The sequence below is a fragment of the Anoplopoma fimbria genome, chromosome 8 (genome assembly GCF_027596085.1).
Source record: "Anoplopoma fimbria isolate UVic2021 breed Golden Eagle Sablefish chromosome 8, Afim_UVic_2022, whole genome shotgun sequence".
NCBI lineage: Eukaryota > Metazoa > Chordata > Actinopteri > Perciformes > Anoplopomatidae > Anoplopoma > Anoplopoma fimbria.
The window spans coordinates 18,825,741-18,850,300 of NC_072456.1; the positions used below are offsets into that span (position 1 = coordinate 18,825,741).

The window sequence follows — 24,560 nt, forward strand, 5'->3', positions numbered from 1 at the left end:
TCAGGGTTAGTTTAAATCTCCCTCGGTTTAAAATCCATGACACAATAAGTAGAAATCACCAGAACCTCTGCAGCAGCCCCACTTATTTTACTAAAGCCCTCAAACTAAGCATACTTATCATGTTGCATTTTTACTATTGTGAATAGTGAAATGTTTTTAATTTCACTCATGTACATATGATGTTTTTGTGTCTCTGTATTGTATCACGACGCAACAAATATAATACAATTTACTTTTTTTAAAGAATAAATTCACTGTCGTTTTTTTTTTTTTTTTTTTTTTACCCTCAATCAAGCACTGAGCTTCTTCCCATTAGTATGTTGGATTGTGGATTTTTCCGGGCCAGATCAGGGGGTAATCTGACTATGTCTGACCTGGATTTAGTCGGCCAAATCCCTGTCCTCCTGCTCCCAGCATTGTTGCTCAGCCTTGAAAGCAAACACAAACCCAACCGACTGACAAACAATTCCACTCTGGGTCGTTTTTTTCCACTTCCTGCAGGCCCGCTCCACAGTCAAAGGAAACACAGGAAATTAGTAGGACGGAAAGACTTCTTGCTTCTGTTTTTGGTAACCTAAACAATCAGAGGCAGTTTAATTTCAAGTGTAGCATGATTAGCACTGAATTCAGTTTTGAGTTTAATCCATCATTGACTTTTCCTGTAGCACGTCTGCAGATCCTCCCTGCAGCACACTTGAAAGGCTACAGCAGCAACAAGAGCCCAATTATCATCTTAATGGTTGTGAATAATGTGGTTTTTTTTGTTGTTTTTTTCAGTTAATGCACCCTCAAGTTCAGAGAGTTTTATGACTAAACTGGGATGTGAGTACAGTCACGTCTCATTGTCTCTCTGTATACTTCTTATTATTATTTGACTTCACTGTTAAGTCAAAATAAGCAAAAAACATCCTGACAACTTTAACGATTCACATCCGCCTGTCTTCCATTTTCGGAAAGTTGTGTACGAGGTTGAAGCAGAATAAAAACACTATTTTTTTTTTCTTCTTTCAAATGTCTGTGTCTCTCACTCAAACACTTACTGAAAATTAAAAAATGTGAAAATAGCAGTCACGACATGATTATCAGTGGATGTGACTGAGGGCTCTAATACATTTTGCTGGAGCTAGCTTCCACTGGGGCGTAATTATCATTTCTACATAATGAAGTGACTACAAAGGAGCTGCCCTGCATCCTAAGAAGCAGAGAGCTGAAGAGAGGAAGCGTTCAGAGGACCCATTACTCTTTGCACTTGTGTTCAAGCACAGATTACGAAGCTATATTATGTGGTGCAGACCTATAACCTGAACCGAGTTGAACTGAGCTGTTGTAGCTTCATATTTAGCTCTAGGATTAATTATGACAAAAGGAATGATTCACCTGCTTGGCCGTCCGCACGTATAACCCTGTTAGGAAGGACAAACCGAGCTGTAGTTTCATGGCCCATCCCTACAAGGATACAGGCAGTTGGTTTTGGCATAATACTGCGAAGTCTGGCTGTCTGTCAATACGGGCGCAAACACCCTAATGTTTGACTTCTGGGTGGTGCTACAAAACAAACCACAGGGCATTGTGTTCAAACAGGAGGCAAAGCTCTGCACTCGTACAACGTCACACAGTCATATTTCCTCAATTTTTCTTTTTATCAATGCCAGCGGAAATTCCTCTCAGGCCTAATGAGTGAAAGAGGACTGGGAATGCATTCAAAAGATGAGTGGCACTAAAGAAGAAAGATGATTCAACTATTTCCACGATGATCGCTTTATTGTACTTTTCAAACTAAAGCAGCAGAGGAATATGCATTTGTTGATTTATGCAGCATCATAAACGAGAAGCAGGTTTATATATCCTGAAGCAGCATGAATGATTGCGTGAGTATAGCGGAGGGTAACCTACAGTATGTAAAACATTTTGTCACGTTTTGATTCAGTCATCACATTGTCTGTTTTTGCTTCTCATTTCTATGGAAATCTATACACCGAGGCCAACATCTCAATCTAACAGTTATGTCCCTGCTTTCTAAATCTTATTAGAATGTGTGCAGAGTGTTAAAGGAGAGGCCCCTTCTTCCACAAGGCCCTCGCTGACCTTTCAAGCACTTCCAACTTTTCTCTCAACACCAATCTCATGTAGGTTAGCTGGCAGAGGGGCAGAGCAGAGCGAGCGCTGCTTATTATGTATTACTTTGCTTTTGTAGTCCCTCCACATCGTTACTCATCCAGTATGCTTAAAGGTGCTCTCCCCTCTGGCAAGCACAGCTATGACAGTCAGCTTGGAAGTTAGAAGTCTTTCAAAACTCCCTGTCTTCCTCCCCTTTTCTCTGTCTGTCTTTTACTCTTTATTGGTGTCCCCACGTCTCTTTCTCTCTCTCTCTCTCTCTCTCTCTCTCTCTCTCTCTCTCTCTCTTCCTCTCTCGCTCTAGTCCTCAGAGAGCACCTGACTGACGCGTTGTTCAAGGATGAAAAGCGCGGCGGAGGGGAATCCAAAAGCAAACAACACAAAAATATACATGAGAGGCTGGGAAAGACACTGCTGTGCACACACACACACACACACACACACACACACACGACTCAATGCCGAAGCCCTGAGGATTATCACCAGCGTGACACTGGACACTTCAGGGAAGACAGCATCTGCTCACTTCCATATTTAATACTGCAAAAAAGAACACTGCGTTCTCAGGGAACTTCTCATTATCACTTTGTGTGAAGACGTAGCCAAAAACAGTGATGCGAAGACACATAATCCTTTTCGAACTATGCATTCGTGATGTCCAGGTGGTTAAAGGAAGTTCCCAAGTGCCAGACGCATTGAATGAAAGCCATTTTGCACAGATCATTTTCGCCAGACATGGGGTTCTTTGCCTTTCAAAGTACTACTTATACATCTGTCTTTTCCACCAAATTATGTAAGGTGTTCAGTACTCTCTATCTCTCTCTCTCACTGTGACCGTCTTTCTCTCTGTCTCTGCTCGAAGAAATTCAACCGGGAAACTATCTGCAGTAGGTTCAGTGATCACACTGAATCTAGCTGTTAAAGTTCAGCAGACACACGCTGAAGTGTCCCAGCACACTCGCTCTGCTGCTTCTCGATGGGCAGTCGGCCTGTTAAAGGACTCAAAACAGGCAGCAGGTAATGTTACAATGAGGCCATATGCTCTGTGTGTCGTCCCTCTGCTCCCAACTGTACCACCGATATTAAAGACTACATGATGGTGACATAAAAAGCTTTTTTATAGAAATACTGCAGCAAACTGAAAAGGAGAATTTTTTCCCAGCTTTGGAGCAGTTTCTCTGTATTTTTTTTTTCCCTTCCATTACCAAAGCAGATTAATTTAAAGGCAAACGGACTGGAGAGGCAGCGCAGCCGTACTGCCAATGGACAGCAATGTGACAGCTGCTTATTATTCCACATTGACTTTAAAATCAGCAATGATTGTGTGTATGGCTGCCATGTTATTTATGGGCCTCACAGCGTGGGTGGCTGATTGGAGGGGAACTTAGACTTTTAAGGACATGAATTCAGGATCTTTGGCACGCACACACACACACACACACACACACACGCATGCACGCACGCAAACAAGTAGAAACACATTAAGGGAGGTTAATTTATTTTCAAATGTAATCAATGAAATATAAAAAATTGTCATAAATGTGTAACCTCTCACAACTTTGTTCCCAGAATGTCATTGTCCTTTAAAAAAACATGAATTTCCAAATTTCATGAATTAAGAAAATCAACCATATTCTTACCTTTGCTGCAATGCAAAATGCCTCTTTTATTTATTTTTAAGCACCAAATTTGGACGATTTTCAACGAACAACGACCTACATCATCTTTAGCAAGGTTTGCACCAACACTGAATAGATCCAAGAGCAATCTGTGCACTTAAGCTTTTATGTAGCCTTCGTGTGTGTGTGTGTGTGTGTGTGTGTGTGTGTGTGTGTGTGTGTGTGTGTGTGTGTGTGTGTGTGTGTGTGTGTGTGTGTGTGTGTGTGTGTGTGTGTGTGTGTGTGTGTGTGTGTTTCTTATTCATTTTTTATTTCATGGTCTGTAAAGTGAGGACATTATTACTTTTGTATGAGACTGTGCTCTTGAAATAAACTTGAATGATTAACCATCATTTCAAAGAGAATTTCAGTGAAATTGTCGTCATAAAACATTTAAACATTGACGTGTGCACCCACACACACAGACATATAGATATACATTCAGAGTTAAATCTTTTAAATGCAATAGAACCCCCACCCCCCAGCATAGAAACAGACTTTGTGTTTGCCAGCATGCCATGAGGGGAAAAAAAGCTAAAGGATTAATAGTAGCCGCTCTATTACTTCCACTGTTTATTGTTTTTATAACCAGACTAGTGGTCATTACTGGATGACAGCTGCCTGTTCACGTGTAGGCAGGAAGCTTCTTAGCCCGCAGATTACAGCAAGCCCGTGTCTGTTTTATCTCCCCCCACGTACCTGTATAGTAGAATATGTCAGTGAATTAAGTCATATTTTCACAGGGCACCACCTGAGGAATAAATTGCTGTGCTGACTTTACAGAATGACAGATGCTTTGAGTGCCTCACTGCTGAGTGACAGCAAACTGTCAGGGCGTTTTTGTGCGGCTGTGCTGCTGTCTTTTTTATTTCAGATGCTGCCAGAGGGAGGGACCCAATCCATGCAGCCACAGCTGAGTGAAAAGGCACCTAGGAGGCATCTTTGGGCTTGTCAGACACAAGAAATCTAATCCAGACAGCCAAGAATGGGAATTTGAATGAGACACACAAAAATAGCAGCTGTCTCTGCATAATTGGAACAAATGGAAGTTGGAAATGCGGCAGAAAATAAAACAAGTAAACAACTGGGATGTAACATGACACTATTTGCTGACAGTTGCAATAATCTGGGGAGAGCCGTGCCACAGGCAGGCTGTCGTTTGGAGCCGGGCAGCTTATAGTTTCTGTCAAACGGGTGCTGATCTCTGCTCTTGGAGGGTCGCAATTATGTGCCCCCACCTACTCTTCCTCCTCCATCCTTTCCTGCTGCCATCCTCCCCTGCCCCTTTAAACCCCCTCTGGTATCCTAAGCAGCATTTAATTGTGAGGGGCTGAGCCGGGAAAGGAGTAATCAGATGAGAACAGAGGCGGGGGGGAATCACGTGGTTATACACTGGCTAACGGGGGATTAATAACAATGCCGTCTTGATTGAAGTTCAGCTGCACTCCCTGGCAAATGGGAGGTGGGGATGCAGGGGTGGGGGGGGCTGTGGTGACAGAAAGGGGAGGAAAAGAGAGTAAAAGAGAGTTGCAAAGACAGAGGACGAATGGGATTCTCAGATGAGACCAGAGAGTAACAGGGAGAAGAGAGAGAAAATGGGGAGAGACGAGGGAAAAAGAGAAAGGGAGTTAGAGCAGTAAGAGGGAGTGGGAGGAAGAGAGAGCGAGAGGATAGGAGGCAGCGCAGCGCAGTGTGTGGGGGAGAGAGAGAGAGAGAGAGAGAGAGATGTAGAGACAGGAAGCCTCCACTGCTACTGAGCCAGTGAGACGCAGGCAGGCAGAGAGAGAAGACGGAGAGAGAGGAGGCCCTCGGCATCTCCCAGGCCGGTCCAATGAGGGGGTGAGGGGCTCGGGAGCAATACAACAGGGAGGATAGTGGGAGGAGAAGCAGATACGGGAGGGGAAAAGGCAGGGCGATAAATTCAGAGACAGGCTTCGGCAGTAAAAGGGGAGTGGGTGGGTGGGATCCGAGATGAGGAGGGGGAAAAGCAGATAAAAGTTTTGGAGACAGAGTCGGAGAGAGAAAGAGAGGGAAGGGGAAAAAGAGACTAAAGACAGAGCGGATTGAGTGTGTGTTAGTGGAAAAGGTAGGAGAGGATTCATGGAAAAAAGTGGAGGAAGCTCTCTGTCTCAGGAGTCCTCCTGTTCGTCTTCTGCTTCTTCCTCTTTCTGTGAGGCTGCTGGACATCATCCATCACTATGTTCTCTGACAGCAGGGCTCCAGCGCCGGGGGAGCAGAAAGGCTTCAAGCCCCACGCCCCCAACTTCATCCCCTGGCTGCGTAATAGTCTGAAGCCCCACCACAGCAGTGACCTGGGGCTCAATGGACCGTACAAATCCAGCTCGGAGGCCCGCAGCAACCTGAGCCCGCTGGAGAGAGCCAAAGGGATCGGGTTCTTCTCCATCCAGGGAAAGGACCGGGCGAAGAAGGGGGAGGTTCGGTGCAATGGCGTGGGGATGGCGAGAATGCTGCCAGTGGTGCTGCGGGGTCACAGCATCCTGCCAGGGAGTCTGGGGAAGCAGAGGGAGGACCGTCCCGCCGCGTCTCCAGAGCCGGACCCGATCCCCGACACGCAGAGCAGTCCGGGGACAGACGGACAGCAAGGTCTGAGCAACAGCTCCATGTCTGCCCAGGACAACCACACCTTTGTGAGGAACCACAGCAGCCACCCGAGTGCCCTTCAGTCCCAGAATGACGGGACTAGCACCTCAGTCAGGAAATACGGGCCTCTAGTAAGACCCCCTCCTGTTCCTGTTCCTGCACTGCTCATTGAGGAGCCAAACTGTAAGGTGCCTGTTGTGGTGGACATGGAGGACAGGAGGGGGAAGGTGTGGGACTACGCCAGCAGTACCACCTACCGCAAGAGAGGCCTCCATTCATCCAGCTGGGTGAGCTCAGACACTCAGGGACCAACGGAGAGGCAGCACTACTTCACCTCCAGCTTCAGGAACTCCCAGAGCCAGAGAGACCTGAGGGAACCACCTGTGGAGCATTTCAACAGGCCCCTCAATGGAGTCATCTTCTCCACCGAGGTTCCTCAGACGGGCCTGGGCTGCACCACAACGCTGCGAGGCCCCAGGAAACCTAGACCAAGCGTGGAGTGTATCGCGGCCCTGGGCCAGAACCAGACATGGGTCCAGTACAGGCCCGCCAAGGGAGGGGAGTTACAGAGGAAGGAATCAGGCTGCACCAGGAAGGTGGTTCGAAACCAGATCAAACGGGTGGTGGATAACCTGGAGAAGGTTCTTACGGCGCTGAGGGACGTTCACCAGGAAATGAAAGAGGTAACGTGTTGGATATTTGTTGATTCTGCCTAACCTACACAATCATGTCTTTCCTGGACTCAAAAAGAAAAGGTTCAGATCAGGAGCAGATAAGTTATTGCATCCTCTCACATTAATTAAGTTGTTTTTTTCCTCATGCAGGAAATATTCATGCTTATGCTATAAAACCTTGAGGGCTTGTTCTCTTACAGATAACAATGCAGGCCACAAATACACATCCTCAGCAGAATTTAACATGCATTAAAAAAGTCAGCAGCAGGGTTGGATGAATCCACTGCAGTCTGCAAACTGTGTCTGCAACTCTCCTCTGTCATCTGTCTCCAAGCATACACAACACGTTGGCTCAATTTGTGTGTACATTTTCATAGAGGTGAATGAGACAATAGTTATGCCCCATTTGCATGATGCATTCAGGGGCTGCTGAGACGTGACATGAGCAGAAGCAGTGGCCTTCCTCTCTGCATCTCCCTTTCTGTCTCTCCTCCTCTAATATCCACTCTCATCTCTGCCTCCACTCTCCCTCCTCATGGACAGATGCTGCTCCAGGCACAGCTGGATGGCGTTTTATAATCCATTTATATCTGAGTATCCCTGCCTCGTATTCCTCATCCAGCAAAAGTGACACGTAAATCTCGCCTCTTGGCATTTGATCTGCATCCACCGGGTCGCGGCTAAACCCGAGGTAGTAACCTCATCATTCTGGCTGCGAGGTTTTAGTTGTGTCACAGCATTAATATAACACTGATGAAAGAGCATATAGGCTACACGGAAAGAGGGGGAAAGGAGGCGGGGGGAGAAGCAAGCAGACACTGTGATAGAAAAGCCCAAATTTTCACAACAGAGTCGACAGATCAAAGGAAGATAAGGCACCAGAGAAGACTTTGGTCACATATTTATTTCAGAGCCCTGTTTTATCATTCTGTTGCATGGGAAGCAACCCTCAGTTTTATTTAATAATCAATCACTTTTATAAAAAAAAAAAGGAACTGGAGTGAGCCTTTCAAGCATTTCAGATGGAGACTACATACAAATATTAAAGCAACACTAAAGACATCTGTCTCAGGAAAAAAATATATGACAAAAACAAGCTCACGCATGAATATGGTTTTCTGCTAAGACATTTTGTCAGCTCAAAAACGGCACTATGATTTAAGGCAAAACAACAATATTTAAACTGAATTTGTTCTTATGAAACTCACATGACTGAGGTCTACACCAAACATCTTTCAGTGCTCATCAGCACTATGTGTGAGGACCAGAGGGGTCACAAAACATCGTTTTTAATAAACACTCTCGGGAGCAGCAGACGAGGGTCCTTTTCTCTTTTATCTCCTCTGATTTCTGACATTAACAAGCAGCCCCGAGTCACTTGATGTGCATATACATGCTGCACTTCAAAGTAATATGAAATGCCTCTCCCAAAAAGCTTCGGCGTAAAAAAAGAAAAACCAGGTCATCTTTTGACATCAGCAAGGATGTTGTTGAACACAGAGAACAAAACAATAATTCATCTGTTCCAGCAGGGGCCGAGGATTTATCTGTGCACACAGAGCAGGTGGAGAGATGGGTCAAACATTTTCCCCAGTGTAATTTTCTACAATGTCTCCTGCCTTCATCATTGTACGTGTGTGTGTGTGTGTGTGTGTGTGTGTGTGTGTGTGTGTGTGTGTGTGTGTGTGTGTGTGTGTGTGTGTGTGTGTGTGTGTGTGTGTGTGTGTGTGTATGTCTGTGTGTCTTTATGTGTATATGTGTGTGTGTGTGTGTGTGTGTGTGTGTGTGTATGTGTGTGTGATACATGCTCTGCATTCCTTTAAATATATGCATCTAGACGTGTATATCTGTACAGTACGCTATATAGTGTGCTTTTTACTATAAGTATAAGAAGGGAAACCCACCTAAATTTAGCTTACACATTTCCCATAATACATTGTTTCCAGGCTGAGCTAAACATTTCTTTACACTAGGTTGTAGCTTGTGTGACATACTTACAGATTGGAGCTGTACACCTGGTGAGAGTCCACTTCTGTAAGAGTCTGAAATGCTCCAAATTATAGATGCAGAAATGCAAATGCAGAAGAAAAGAATTATGCAAACTTTATTTATATTGCCATTACTAAATCGATTCTAACGCTGACATTGGTTTTTTTTTTATATTATCGATCATTTTATAAAGTCCTGGCTCCAGAGGGATTTAAGCTGCTGTCAGTGTAACAGTGTCCTCGGTTCCCATCTGGCTGGGGATCTTCTTGGCATGTTGGATTTCTCCTCTCTTTCCCTTCATTTCCTGTCAGCTTTGTACTTATATAAAAATAAAAGCTAAGAAAATGCCCAAAAATACTTCAAGTGTTGAAGTGATTAGTCTTTCAATTGACGAGAGGTCTTGTAAAGATTAATCAAGTTTACAAAAACATAATTTGGCAAAAATGCCAAATGTTTTCTCATTCCAGCTTCTCAATTGTGTGGATTTCTAACACTTTATTGACTAAATTCTCAAAATTGGAAGAAAAAAATGGAGCAGCTCAAACAACACTGAAAATAATTATGAGTTTCAGATTTTCCTTGGATGTACTCAAGCGATGTGGTACTGCACTTTTATGATGTCATAATGAAAACAAAAGCAGCTAAGGTCAAGTTTTCTGTACTGGTCTCTGTGTGGGTCGATTGCCAAAAACTCTTGATCCTACATTTCCGATAATGAAACTCAGAGTAGGTCTAATGAGTCTTTTCATTAGACCTACCCTGCCTCATAAACATCCAAGTATTTTCGTTTCAGTTTGTAAGGCTCTCTGTTAAAAAGCCCCGGACCTCAAGTTGACATAACCCTGATGTCATCACTATGACATCATCTAGGTTACTTTTTCAAACTAGAAACCTCCCTGCAGAGCCACATGAAACATTATGCGAATGTTTTCACAGGTTGAAAGTACTCCTCAGATCTTTATGTGTAAAATCAGTGGAGTGATACTTTTTCCAAGTACTTCTACTGTTCTTAATTATCACCGTGCTGTGTGTATCCATCATAGGTGGTGCAGCAGATTGACTATCTAACCTCAACTATTGATCTGAATGCGGAGGAGCAGCAGGAGGCTGAGAGAGGCGACAGTGCCAACCCTCCCAGCGACAGCAGCTCCAGTTCAGGTTCCAGCTCCAGCGAAGTGACGGTGGGCAGCATCCATCGTAGGCCCTCAGAGCCTGGAGACCAGCCTGGAACCTCAGACCCTTCATGCAGCCTCAGGAGGGGTCATCACAGCAGGAGCCGGTCTCCACCTAATGTGCTGCTGAGCCCTGTGACCTCTGGGTTTCCATCAGAGCGGAGTCGAACTCTTCGATTCACCTGCAGTCTGGGTTCTCCTCCCAGACACGGTGGGCCGCTGCAGCACGATGTTACTTCGTCTCCCCAACGAACCCTCCCTGTTCGGCCTCCCACTCCCGGTCTCTCCCCTCTAACAGTAAACCTCCATCACCTTAACAGCCCTGGGTCTCAGCCTCACTCCCCAGGGCCTTCCTCCTCCATCAGGGTCAGCCCCGTCCCCCCTCTGTCTCCAAAGCCTCACCCACCCCCCACGCTTAGCCCTTCTGTCATCATAGAGAACAAAGTCGGTACTTATCAGACCCCACAAAGTGGCCACCCATCTGCTGGTCTGCTCTCTCCATCATCGGCCCGGTCTCCGTCTGTCAGCTGCCCACCAACTGACTCAACTCAAACTGTGTCCAACACTGAGAAAGAGAGGCAAGTGTCCTCGTCAGGACCCGCTCACAGACCTCCACAGGTGTGCTCTGCCCCTGCAGCCACAGCTAAACAAGCAGCAGCTCAGGGCCGCAGAGGTCGCAAGCCACCACCGTACCCCCACGGAGGATCCTCTGAGCACACAAAGACAGTGAAGGAGCCCCGCAAAGCTCCTCCGTACCCTGAGAAAAGGAGGCTGCTCTCGACCACAGTGTGAGACAATGCAGCAGGAAGGGGGAGGCTGATGGAAACAGAGCCACATTCACAGCAACCAGCCGCAAGAGTGGAGAGCGATTCAAGACTCGCCAAGTTGAGCTGAGACCAAGTTTCCAAGGTGACAGGACGCAAACGCAACCCGGGGTGAGTATGTTATGAGGAACAGCTTGGCTTGCGGACGTCCTTTTTCCCGCTTCTCCTCCTATACCAATCTCTTGAGTATATACGCAGAACATACACAGGGCATCATAACATCTGTCTGGGTTAATACTGTGGTAACAGGAGCCTCTGTACAGATGCTCAATTTTCACCCCAGCTCTCAGACTCCCACAGATTGCGCAGTAAAAGGGCAAAGGAGAAGGCCTAATTAGATAGAAATATGAAGGAAATTGTAATTATTGCAAGCTAACAAGACAAAGTCCGGACTGATTACTTTAGTGCACTTCAACCTAAGCAGCCAGACAAATCCACTCACATGTATCACCATTGTCTGGGTTAGATAATTGCTGTCAAGAGTAGTGATGGTTTAACGAGAACTCAGTGCAGCTCAAGGTACTTTGGCTCAGCGGTGTGAAAAGCACGCGCTGGGGAAGACAGGCTGCAGATCTGTGATAGATCACAAGATATGAGGAACTTAGCAAGGCCAAATAAGAAGTGAACAGGCCGAGTGGCTCCAAGCTGACTGGGTCACCGGCCCAGCGCCTGAGCTCGCATCAGGGGAGACAGGGGGCAGCTGGCCATTCGTTGTACCCTTCACGGGGCCCCTGGTGTTACTAAATGCCTCTGGTTTGACCGACTGGGTCATAGTCTCCATCTGTTCCCCTCTAAATGTCAAGAGATGCTAAGAGAGAGAAATAGAAGGCAGGTGTGTCTGAGTGGAAAGAGAGAAAAAGAGGCAATGGAATGTCTGCCGCATTGATTACATACTTACAGCACAGAAAATCAATGGCTTATTCATTTAGGTCATCTGAGGTTGTCTTTTATTTCAATGCCTTATGCGGCCCTTTTTTAAAGAATAAAGATGTTCTCATATACTATATTTTCTTTTATTGTCAGCAAATTCAAATGAAAAGACCAAAACCAACAATGTGTTGGACTGTCTCTCAATACTTTCTGACTTTCCAACCCCGTCTGTGGCACTCAGCAACAAGCCCATTTCCTCCCACTGAAGAAGTAAATCTTTAAAAATATATCGACAAATATGCAGCTTCATCATGGCTCAGTAACTTCCTAAAATTGCTGTGCATAGTAGTTTTTAGCGAACGTTAATCAAGCAGGAGCTGTGGATTAATACACACATTTGGTGCTCTTGAGAGTATTCACAGCAGCAGGATGGTTTTTTGTGGGAGTGACTCATAATGGACCACAGTGTGTGTGTGAGTGCTAATGAAAGAACATGTCATACAGTGCAACAGTGTGGTTCATTGATGTGTTTTTTAGGTCTGTGGCAGAGAGGAGTTAACCATATAGGCTTTGGATACACAGAATATAGGGTACCTGTTGTAGGTTTAATTCATTGTTGGTTTTGGACTGTTATAGGATTTATTGATTTATGAAAATAGAGAAAATCACCTCACTTACAGGCTATTTCAACAAGATTTACAGACAACAGTCATGCTATCAGGGCAGTGAGGGTTGCTTTGAGCTATCAACATGTTGATGTTCAGCAGGTGTAACGCTTAGCATGTTCTGCTATCTTAGTTTAGAGAATAAACACGTCTCACAGCCCATTATTGTAGAGGGGGGTTAGCCTATTGTGGGTTGTGTTCGTTCAATCACACAATACAGCAGTGGTCGTTTCACATACACCTAGCGGATATCTGCACTCTGCTCAATGCACCTTTCTAGTTTTGCATCTATTCGTATGTATTTGGTATTGGATGATGCAACAGCGATATGACCATCAGGATTGGAAGATTATTTTATTTTATTTTTTAACACATAAAGCTGTGCTTATTTTGCAGACTTTTCACTTTGGTTTCTTCTGGATCTAAGTAGAAAAAAAGTGTCTTTGATTGATCTGAACACAACTGGTAGACATATTACAGATGATGAAGGGCTGAAAGTAGAACTTGCACTGTGTTAAGGGTTCACAAGCCAAAGGGATTCGGGGACCTTTGTATGATTTCCAATTTAATCTGAGAGAAACACAGATTTTACTAAGAACCAAAAATGTGATTGGTCTGCTGGTGTCGCTTAAGTAAAAGTCAGGGGGACACCAAAGTCAGTAGGATTCATCCTCTGGGGAGCATAAATGTCTGTGTGAAATCCATTGAAGACTTGTTTATATATTTTAGTCTGGATTAAAGTGTTGGACCGACTGATCCCTGGAGCCAGTTTGCAAGCGTAGCTAAAAATGTTTCTGATTTCTCTTTAATGCACGGCATCACAATCTGAGCCAGTTCTTGGCAGCATCATGTGTATATATTTCCCTGATGGTTGCACTGTAGGGGTGGGGGGTGGGGGGAGGAAAGTTGAAAGTAAACATCTCTACTGGTACCAGATGGTAAACAGTAGTGATATGAGTTCAGGGTTTGGATGACAGCGTAGTCAGCTTTGAGTCTCAGATACACTGTGAACTGGCACTAAACAAAGGGATATTGTGCTGCAGAGACTTATTACTGAATGGAACAACCACCTTGAGAAGAAAGTGTCACATTTTTTTAATCCACAGCGACATAGAAAACTGGAAATCAGAGTCAGAAATGGTCACGTTTCTATCAGATACTTTAATTACAAGTAGGAGACCCTGTGGGGGTTTCTTGGCAAAGCTCTACCTAAAGTGCTGCTACACAATAGATCTTCTCTAAATGAAATTCAGATGTTTTATAGTCACTGTCATGGTTAGATTTTACATAAAAGCACTGCACTGCGTGGTTGCAGTATAAACGTGTAACTCTTGTTTCCCATATTTCAACCTCGCTGATGCCAGTTTGACTACAATCACGATGACTGATTTCCTCTTGGATTAACATAAAACGAATAAAAATCCCTCCTGACTCTATATCTCTGTGAGCTCACAAAGATCAACACTCTATACATTCCCATATGTGCCTCTGGATTTAGTAGATCCTCCCTGCAAAGCCTTCATCCCCAGAAACATAAGGAGAAACAATAGAAGCTCTTTATCTCGTGGAAACATTTATCCGAGAACAATATATGTTAATTGAGAACATTTACAGAATACGTTTATTCATAACGCTTATTTTAATAGAAAGTTTCATATGAAGTCTAATTTCTATGGTAAAAACCTGGCTGCTGTCTGCCACATACAAGCTGAGTTTAAATTAGGAAAAACATCAGTGCTGGTACTTAAATTACAGTTATTTTAGACGGATATGTCGGGGGCATCAAAAACACGCTTTGCCATGTTCACGGTGGCCCGGCTCTGACAGTGCTAAGAATATTTAATGTCTCTATGCTGGCACTCAAATCTCTTCTCTCTTTTCATGTTTACCCTTTTTACGAGGCTGTGGGAGGCTCAATCAGATCATGACTGACATAACAAGACAAAAAACATTGAATTATCTCCAGCACAGTGACAACATGTTTTTATTCAAACATCAATCACATTTCATCATGAACCAGAACAAATAAGAAGTAGAAAAATAAAATAAAAACGTGTATTAAAATGAGTAACGTGTGTTTGTTTCTATTCTGGAACAGCATCTGGACGTGGTTGCTTCCTGTTGTGACCCCAGAAGGAGCCTCAACGGTGGTGACACAGGGACTCACAAACGTCCCCCGCTGAGCGTTTCCTCAACACCAGACAGATGAGAGGATCCGAACCCCGACCAACAAGGTACTGATCTCAGCGAGTAATTTGACCGCAGAATCAAATCAGCACAATCCTCGAATGTGAAATTAATCCCCAGAACTCATCTCGTGGATACTTGTGTGGATCTAAGAAGATTGGATCAATGTAAGGAAGCTAAAGGCAAGCCTGCTCGCTGCACAATACCCTCGCGGATCCACCCATGTTACACTGAAGGATGAAAGCAGACGGTTCAAAAGGGGCTCAGGATTTATGTGATGACATCTCTTCTCTCTATATATTATGATCCAAATGTCTGTGCAGACCTTATGTTGTAGTTTTTTGGGGTTGAAACTCAAACAGTGTAATTGAGAAGTCAGTGAAATATCCTGAAATTAAAAAGAGAGAAATTTAAATAAGGAACTGGTTGTGTCTTCTGCTGCAGGAGTCTAATTAAAATGTTCAAGATCAAGGCTTTTTCAAATTAAATAATATACTTAATTTCTCAACACTTAATTCACACTGACACTATTGAAGATGTATCCAAAAATGCACTGATCTCCAGTGTGTTCTCTACATCTTTCTCTTACTGTCCCGTAGCTGCTATCTGCTCTATTACAAGTTACCCTTCTGGCCAAAAACAAAAAACGTAATTGATTACAAGTGGTACCGATTGGTGATTTAGGGAATAAAATGTGTGTTTACAGTTAATCTAACAGTCAAATACAAACAGAAAGCGAGAGCGAGGAGCTCAGCTCAGAACAGAACAAGATTGTAGAAAATGTAATTGTTTATGAGAGCGCGATGACGCTATTGGAGATTATTCTCTTTCCATCTCAGGATTACACAGGACAGATAAATCCCTCCCTACTCTGAATGTGTTATCTACACCCTACAAGCCCCCAGACACCAATCCTCTATACATTCACAGGCGTCCAACAGTGAATCAGAAGCAGATTTGCTCTCTGTAAATCTTATTGCCTCAGAAACTGAGAAATAACCCTTGAAGCACTTTATCTTATGGCAGAATTTAAACTAGGACATTATGTAGTAAAAAAAATAAGAATACCAAACTGATGCCGGGCTGTATTTTGTCCCAAGCAGCATTTTCAAATCCATTGTAATAACATAACGGGTAATTCATCTACTGACATACAGTGTCAGTATCATCCCACTTCAGTTTTTTCACCCCCACAAATCCATCCTTCATTGACTACTGAGATGAATCATAGAGGCCCGACTCAGAGCTCAACACATGAAACTAAAATCAGACTCCTGAAAAATTACAGCTCATCATGTTTGGTCCGTCCAATGGCAGTCAGTTTGGAGAGTTGAGCGCTGAATTTTCCATCTCTGTGGGTCACTGGAGGACAGAGAGGAGAGAAAAATTACAGTCACGGATAATGTTTAATAACAAAAACAAGGACGGTCAGCATCACTGACGCAGAGCACCTGAAACCAGCCAGTCTCATCTGACTGAAGTGCCGGCAGTTTGAGACCTGCAGGTCGAGTCCGACCTGCACTGCCTGTTTGCAAGTAAAGCAACAGCAGCAGCAGCAGATGAGATATGTAGATGTAGGCGAGCACCTCCACAGGAAAGTAAGATAACAGCTGCTGCTATTTCATTTCTCGAACGGCTGCTTGTGCTTAAGGTTTAAATGTAATAGTTTTGTTCACTAGAGCATATTTTCCAGCTAAATGAGAAGTGTGTCATCAAAATGTAAAGTCGATGGGCCAAGTGGAACTGCGGAAAACTGTTCTGAAAACTGTTTTCGTGCTTATGAGACATTTCATACAAATGAATGTGCACCACCTTAGAGTAGGATAACCTTATAATACACATGCAGAAAACCTTATAACTCAAAGCTATCAGCAACTTTAACAATCTGCAGTTGTGACACTCATTGCCTGCAGGTGGCACAAATGGTCAATTGTAAAAACTATAATCTATTTTGAGTGCCGGTGGCGGCATTAACTACAGGCATCTACAGGTCTTAACTGCTGTAACTTTGCTTTCCTGTAGATGGAGCACGTCGGCATGTGTAGAACTAGTTTAATAGTGCCTGAACAGGTTCTCTTTGTGGTGAATCGGCAGCCTGCTAAATGTGGAAATACACGTTTGTGTGTGAGTTACAAGCCAGTTCATTGATATATTTTGCATCTAAAAGAACAATTTACCTGCTCTACCACTGTTAAGGAGTTTATCCCACTACATCATGACTGGAAGTGTTTCCCAATGGTCTCACAGAGATGGGATTATCCTAAAATCTGTGATAGTTGCAGGAAAGTGACTTTATAATCCTCTGTACTGTTGTGACTAATCTGCTGTTACAGTAAATTGCCGTGTGATTTGTCAAATCCTGCTAATCACAGGCCGGAACTGGAGCCACAGTGGGGATTTTTTTTGTTGCAGAAACTGAATAACAACAAATAATGCTACAGGGGACAAATTGCAACCCACTCACAGCTGGAGAATATGCCTTAGCGAAAAATCAGCAGGGAACTCGCAGCGTGATGGAGGGCAGGGAGGGAGCGGGAGATTGACATGACAAGCAGAGGGAGTTGATTGAACACTTGGAAATACAATCAATTCCTCACCTGTTGAGTCTCCTACGGTAAATTCCTCCGGCTTCAAAGGCATGTCACTTTGTCCTGCAGCCACCGTCTGAGACTGGAGACAAAAAACAGCAGAAATGAGGAGGAGGAGGAGGAGGAGGAGGAGGAGGAGGAGGAGGAGGAGGAAAAGAAAGGAGAAAAATAAATGAAAAAACAAAAAACAGGATGAAAGGCGGCACAGGAGACAATTTTTTTTGCACCAGACGGGCCGGGAGAGAAGGAGGATGTGACGACAAGGTCAAGGAGATGCTGTGCGGGGGTGGCAGGTGTGCGTTTGCGCGTGTGTGTGTGTGTGTGTGTGTGTGAGGTTATTTCCGTCCCATCGTTTAGTGGAGTTATTCTCTGTGTGTTTGTCTTCTGCTTGCAGGGCACGGAGCCAGAGCAGGAGGAGGAAACATGTGCTCTCACTAATGACAGAATGTCAGGACTGCCCTTGCTGGGGGAAGGAGGCGTGTCAACGTGCGGCCTCACTTCAGCGACGACCACATCGGACACGGCAGACCTCCGCTAAGTGACAGAGCTCAGGAAGGAGTCCAGACATTAACCTTCAATTGGAACATTACGTGCAAAGACACGATGAGTTTGACTTCCAGGAGAATTTAAGCGTTTCTGTTACTTTGCCTGTGTTAGTTTGTCATAGTTGGTCCTAGCTGGGATGAAGCTGGAACAATCAGTAAAGGACAATGGACCAAAAAATTGTCAGTGACATGTGAAGCAAGTGATGGGTTACCATGGATACACAAGTGGAGGGGATGTGCACTAAAGCAAAAGACAGGTCCAAAGTGCAAGTGACAGCGTGTTTTATTCAATTCTACTCAGGACTGTGGGGTCAGGTATATCCAGCGATGCTCTGGCTCTCAGATGATGTTGGGTGACGTTTAATCTTGTGACGTTTAAGACCTTTGTATCTGAAGGAGGTCCCAAGAAAAACCTAATTTAAATGACATGAGGGGGAAATAAACTTGTCCCTAGCAATACTTCTTTGATCAGAGTATTAAATGGTAAACTGTCAACGCTTTTTCTAACTGACATAGTTGTTATATTATAGCTGAAACAATCAATTAGTTGACAGAAAATTTCTTCGATTCCAGCTGCAAATAAGGATTTGTTGCTTATACTTTTGCTTTAGATCATTATAAACTTAAATATCTTTGGGGTTTTGGACTGTCAGACCAAACAAGCAATTTTAAGTCCTTGGGCTCTGGAAACTAATGGACATTTTCTAGTTTTTTGGCTATGTAATAAGCCAAAGAATAATCAATAATTAAATTGCTAATAACGAATAATTGTTTGTAGCAGATGTATTGAAACAGAGTTTAATGAGAAAAAGGTCTGGCTACACGACTTTGGTGAAACTTATCCTGTTTATGATTTTTCATAACCCCATTTATACAGAAATGTTACATGCATTTCACACACAAATGCATATTCAGTAAAGAAGCCCGCTATTTTGAAATATCAAATTGTGTCATTAAATGTGATAATGATCTTTGCACAAAAGACAAAATCAAAGTGTAGATGTTTACAGCCACCAGCTTTGTGGTTAAAAAAAGCAAAGTTAAAAAGCCCAGCCTTAATCTCCTCCGAGCCTGATAAACGTATTGCTGTATCGCTGGTTTCAGGTGGATGGTTTATTATTTGCAGGCTACGCAAAAATGTTCATCAGCTGCGTTTTTTTCCTTGATTTTCTGACATTTGTGCAGACACTGTAAATCCTTTGCTCTAAAATTGTTTTGGGGCAAAAAGTATGAGAAGCTTTAATCTCAACACTGACAGGGTGCATTAAACGTGTGCAGTAACATCGGGGGGAAAACTTTTCACTGCACTCCGTCTTTGTTTGGCAGTAAAGTCCTCGGAGCTTCTTGCTGCACAACATGAGCCACAGACCCACTAATCACTCTGTAGGTCATGTGCTGCACCTACAGCGGTATAACTATATTCTGCAGGATGTGGTGCAATTTGACTGGTAACAAATTACAACATTGAGGGCAAGGGTTGTGCAAATCTTTTTTTTTTTTTTTTTTAAAGATACAATATGTAGTTTGTGGGTTAACTTGTTATTTTATAATAAGGTGCTGCATCAAAAGTGGGATTTTTTTTAGCCTGAGTCAGCATAAATATAAATGTAAAACATTTATTTCTTCAATTGTTGTGTTTAACTTTTATAAAGTTTGACTTGTTTTCCGATATTACTGAATGAGAGCTACACAACAAACTGACTATGTCACACAAATATCAAGATGCAACTGATGCGAGACGTGTGGTATGTGGTTACATTAATCCCTATAATAGATGGCTCGATGCCATTATTGAATTCATTACATTTAACGTTGGCTTTCCCTGTTGGGGAACAGAATCAGTTGACAACATGAAAACAAATTCAAGTGAACAGGACAGTTGAGGGAATTGTTTTTTCTATTATACTTACATATGCATTAGCATATTCAATTTTGGTTCCTTTCAGTTCAGCTTTGAACTGAGTGAAAAACAGATAGGATTTCCCCTGGGGCCTGGCAGAAATGAAAAAAGAAAAATATTTGTTAATCACATTAAGTCAATTTGCATGTATTTATTTGCTTATTAAGTGGAAGCTGGACATGAATATATTTAAACCAGGAGGTTGGAGACTATTGTTTTTCCTCTCTACTGGGGCTGTCACGGTTAACTACAATCAAAGAGTGACTCAGTGGAAAGAGACTCGGACGGGACAAATTCTCACTGAAGACACACTGAACATCAGGGTCACTGAGCTGAAGAATCTCGCCACAGTGTGTGTGTGTGTGTGTGTGTGTGTGTGTGTGTGTGTGTGTGCGTGTGCGTGTGCGTGTGTCTCACCTCCACACGGAGCAGGAGAACAGTCTGTCGTCGTCGCTCAGACCCACGCTCATCAGCCATTGCTGTTTGGCACAAAACCGGAAGAATATTTATGCATAAAACCTGCTATAATTAAAAATCCATAATTTATCAAAATGAAGAGAGAGACTCACCTCGTTGGTTCCCCCTTGTGAGGCATAAGTGAATGAGCACTCATACTTCCCCTGTAATAAGAGAGTGTGACATAATGTTAGTAAGTGCATCATTAAGTCTGCATATCACTTTCATTATTGAACTTTAAATTACTTTCACACGCTATTAATAAACACGTTCCATCAATCCACTAACTGTTTTCTCAACAGGCATTTATGAACTAGAGGGAAAATGTCAGTGTGCTGCTCAGTTTAAGAAAGGTGTGCGACCGTGTTGATTTGATTTAAAATGAATTCACAGTTTTTAAATCGAGCAAACATTCATTTCTGCAGCTTAGCAAAGGCAGAGATTAGCTTGCTTCTCTAGAGTTCACATCATTACCAACTCAAAAGGTCTGTTGTTGCTGCTGGTGTGATAACAATGTTTTGAAGACATCAATCACTCCGCTGCTAAAGACGTTTATCATTTCATACGTTTTGACTTGTTCTAGAGGAAGGTACAGGTGTAAATGTTACATATACGAGGAATCAATTCTAAGAAAGAGGAGAACGATAAATCAGTAATATCCCTTCTTGTCTTTCAATTAAATCGCCTCATGATAAAAAATGTATTCTATTGTCCAAAGTAATGACTTGTACAAAACAATAGTCAGAAACTTAAAAACTAGTAATATACTACACTTAGAAAACAGTTTTGTTTTGTTTAATGCATAACAGTGGAAGGCAGGGCATCGCTTTCAACGCCAGTTTCATGATCTCATATGTGAATGTGCAATTATTTGCCATATTGCAATATATAACAATATTATATCCTTATCACAGGGAAATATCAAGATAATGGTTTCCACCATATTGCCAGCCCTAAGCAGAGCCACCATGTTCTTAGTAACACCTGGGCTTTTACTGTTATGAAGTTTCAGCAGTGAAAACGGCCTATTGTGATGGGCATGTGTTATTATTTTAGCCCATTTTATGGACAAATGATGATGATGATAATTGTCTTTTGTCAGACAGAAATCACTTTAAAATCTTAATTTACCCACGATGCACTGCATGCACTCATTGCCTTTCTCACTGACATTAATGGATGTGTTGATGGGTGAAAACTTTTAAAAGCTTAGATGAGGAAAAAAGCTGTGATTCTTTTAATTGGACCCAAAGCAGCAAGAGAAGAAACTGCACTCAGTGTTTGGTGGCAAATAGATTAAAACCGACATCACAAACTTGGGAGTGATTTTAAACTCTGATTTAATTTTATTCCTCATTTTTAACAATGTCATTAAAACATCCTTTTATCATCTTGGTAGTAACGGCAAAGTCAGATGTTTTTTTATAGCTCAGAATGATGCTGAACCAGCCTCTTAGACTTTTCTAATTCCCTTTTCACTGGATGACCTAATAACAGCTACACACAGCGAGTACAGCAGTGAGTCTTAACTAAAACAAGGAAATTGATTCCACTCCACTGGTTAGCTGGCGCTTTTAAAATCAATTTTAAAGTTACTTTACTTATTTATAAGGATTTTAATGACCTCGCTTCTCCCTACATCAGAAATCTTGTTTCATTTTATGTTCCAGCCAGATCACCAAGGTCCTCCACTGCTTTTCCTTTGTAATGTTCCCTATGTATTTAATGAAAGTACCAGTGAGAGTTCCTGCTGTTTTTATGCCCCTAAACTGTGGAGCACACTGCCTCTGGAAATTAGAACAGGAAGCTCTCTCAGTATTTTTAAGAGGAAATTAATGACTCATCTATTTTATCTGGCCTTTAATTTAGAGTAATGTTATAGCCTTGTTTTTAAGCTTAACTCCTTGGCTGTTAAATTAGCTTCATGCTTTGTGTTTATTTCACCTTTATTTATAGATTTTTATGAATTTATTTATTGAATTGTATTGTTGCAATCTTAGTCTAGCACATTTTTTTAATTTGTCGTTGTTTATTTCAGGTTTGTTTATATTAAATTAAAGTTGAGAGAAATCAGTTCCCAGTCATTAAAGCTGTCAACCAATGAATGGACTCATTGTGGCACCGAGGCAGCGACGTGTCAGCCTCTCACAGGCTGTGACGTCATCACGCAGTGGTTTTTTTTCTTTTACACGTATATGTCATTATAAACAACACCGAATATATTGAATATGCGTGACTCACTTTAATGATAGAAAAACACCTCTAATACACAAACACAAATAATGCATATCGTGATATTTTCAATGCTGTTATTATTATTATTATTATTATTTTATCTGCTATTTTAATAATCCAATGAAGACAGTCACTTACAATCGCCTCAGTGAAAGTGTGCACCACTCCTCCCGGTTTAACGTTGAACTCCACCGTCTTCGTCTGATCAGAAGAAGCATCAACCGGGACAAATGCAACGATTATCAATACGAACATAAACATAAACGACGAAGCCACAGAGCCGAAGTTATTTAGGGTGGCCATCTCTTCCTCCTCAGATGTGTGGTGGTGTGTGTCGACTGTGGATGACGTCACACCAGGCGTCACATAGCAAAGACCAACTCAAGGAGACAAAATATTCAAAACACAATTATCTCGATGTAATAGTAAAAAAAAAAAAAAAAAACACTCCTGGTTGGTGTATCTTAGATTTTAAAAAAAATGTTTTCAAATATGAGGAATATAAGTATGAGTACACATGAGTACATACCTGTGCAATACAAATACTCTGTGCAATGCAATAGCTATAATAGTTTCTGTGTATATATAATATTTAAGTTACTGTGGATTCTTTACTGTTTTTTTACTGTTTTTTTATTGCTCATTTGCTTATTTATAATTCTAATCACTTATTTTTGATCTTGTTTTTTTACTATGTCTCTTGTTTGCACTATCCTCTATGCTGCTGTAATCTTGTAAATTTCCCCGCTGCGGGACTAATAAAGGATTATCTTATTTTATCTTATTTTATCTCTTATCTTTTAATTTAACGTTACCATTCCTGACCACACGATGTCGCCCTTGTTTGACCAATTTTGTACATTTATTTTGAATGCAGACTAAGTGGAACCATTATGCAAAATGTCTACATTTTTATTTGTATGACAACATATAGTTAAGTAAGCATAAAACAACACAACATAGCAATTTGACAAATCCACTCGAACTCAAGGCCCAGTGAGCTCGCTGCAATCAATCCATCTCCATGACAACTGAGCAAACTCCATCCACCGATGATTACACAGCCTGATCGTTAAAACCTCCAGTACAAAGCCAGTAAATTGACCTTAAATTGGGATTGTTTGGTCAAACTTAATCACAGTAGATTTTTTAAACTCCAAAAGGCCACACATAGTTTACACCAACTCACGTCAGAACTGTTTCTTTATGGTATGTCCAAGAGAGTAAAAAAAACTCTCACACAAACATACTGATGTTTGCTTATTTAAAGCGTACAGTAGGCTTATGTGTCTCTTTTTCTACTGCCTGGCTGCAGCCCAGGATGTCATGTGCAGGTGTAAAAGGGAGAGGGCAGAGCGCACATCTCATCCTCGCAAATGTATAAGTTGCATTAACATGTCACTGACGTTTCTTGTCTCAGTGTAAGTCTTATCCACTCCAATCTTATTGCAATGAATCATTCCTCCTTGACATAACAAGATAATGTCAGACTTTATTCATTCCTTCGGGGGAAAGTTACCAACAAGTACATACAGGTATAAAAGGTTACTAGAAATTGCATATGGTTCATTGCCTGTTTTGTAATGTTCTGTGCGAGTAGTGCATTGAGTGTAAGGAACACTGGAATAACAATGTATATACAAAGAGATCTATGTGCACATCTTTAAATGGATGTATTATATGTGATGTATTATATGTGTTGTATGTACAGCCTGTATTGTGTACTTGGCACTGAACGATAAGAATAGTAGGCTTTGAAAGCACAGTAAGATGATTTTGTGTTTTATTTACACACATATTCATAACAAACTACTGTAATTTGACAGAATAATTTCAGTGCATTCATCTGAAAGTGCCCACTGCTGCATGATGTTTAGACTCAAAATAAAATAAAAACTATGGAAATAAACATAAATAAATGTCTCAACAACTGAAAGGAAAACAGCACTTTTCTCTAACCACACTTAACACTAGCAATTTTTTCCCTCCGATCGATGAAACAAAATCTTATACATTTTGAGCGAATGAGTGCTTTTACCTCTTTTATTCAGGGCTGCTGCACAAGATATATTAACATTTTT

The 24,560-nt window shown here is 42.2% G+C and overlaps 1 protein-coding gene across 1 annotated transcript; it reads right to left on the reverse strand.

Moving 5' to 3' along the window:
• Positions 1-14,534: 14,534 nt before the first annotated feature.
• On the reverse strand, positions 14,535-22,817 carry mydgf (myeloid-derived growth factor). The gene is made up of 6 exons (XM_054602705.1): positions 22,618-22,817; positions 20,358-20,408; positions 20,206-20,267; positions 19,799-19,880; positions 17,353-17,425; positions 14,535-16,117 (listed from the first exon to the last, which is right to left on the reverse strand). Exons 1-6 carry the CDS (start codon positions 22,780-22,782, stop codon positions 16,038-16,040), a joined length of 513 nt encoding a protein of 170 aa, XP_054458680.1. The 5' UTR covers positions 22,783-22,817; the 3' UTR covers positions 14,535-16,037.
• Between the last annotated feature and the right edge of the window lie 1,743 nt (positions 22,818-24,560).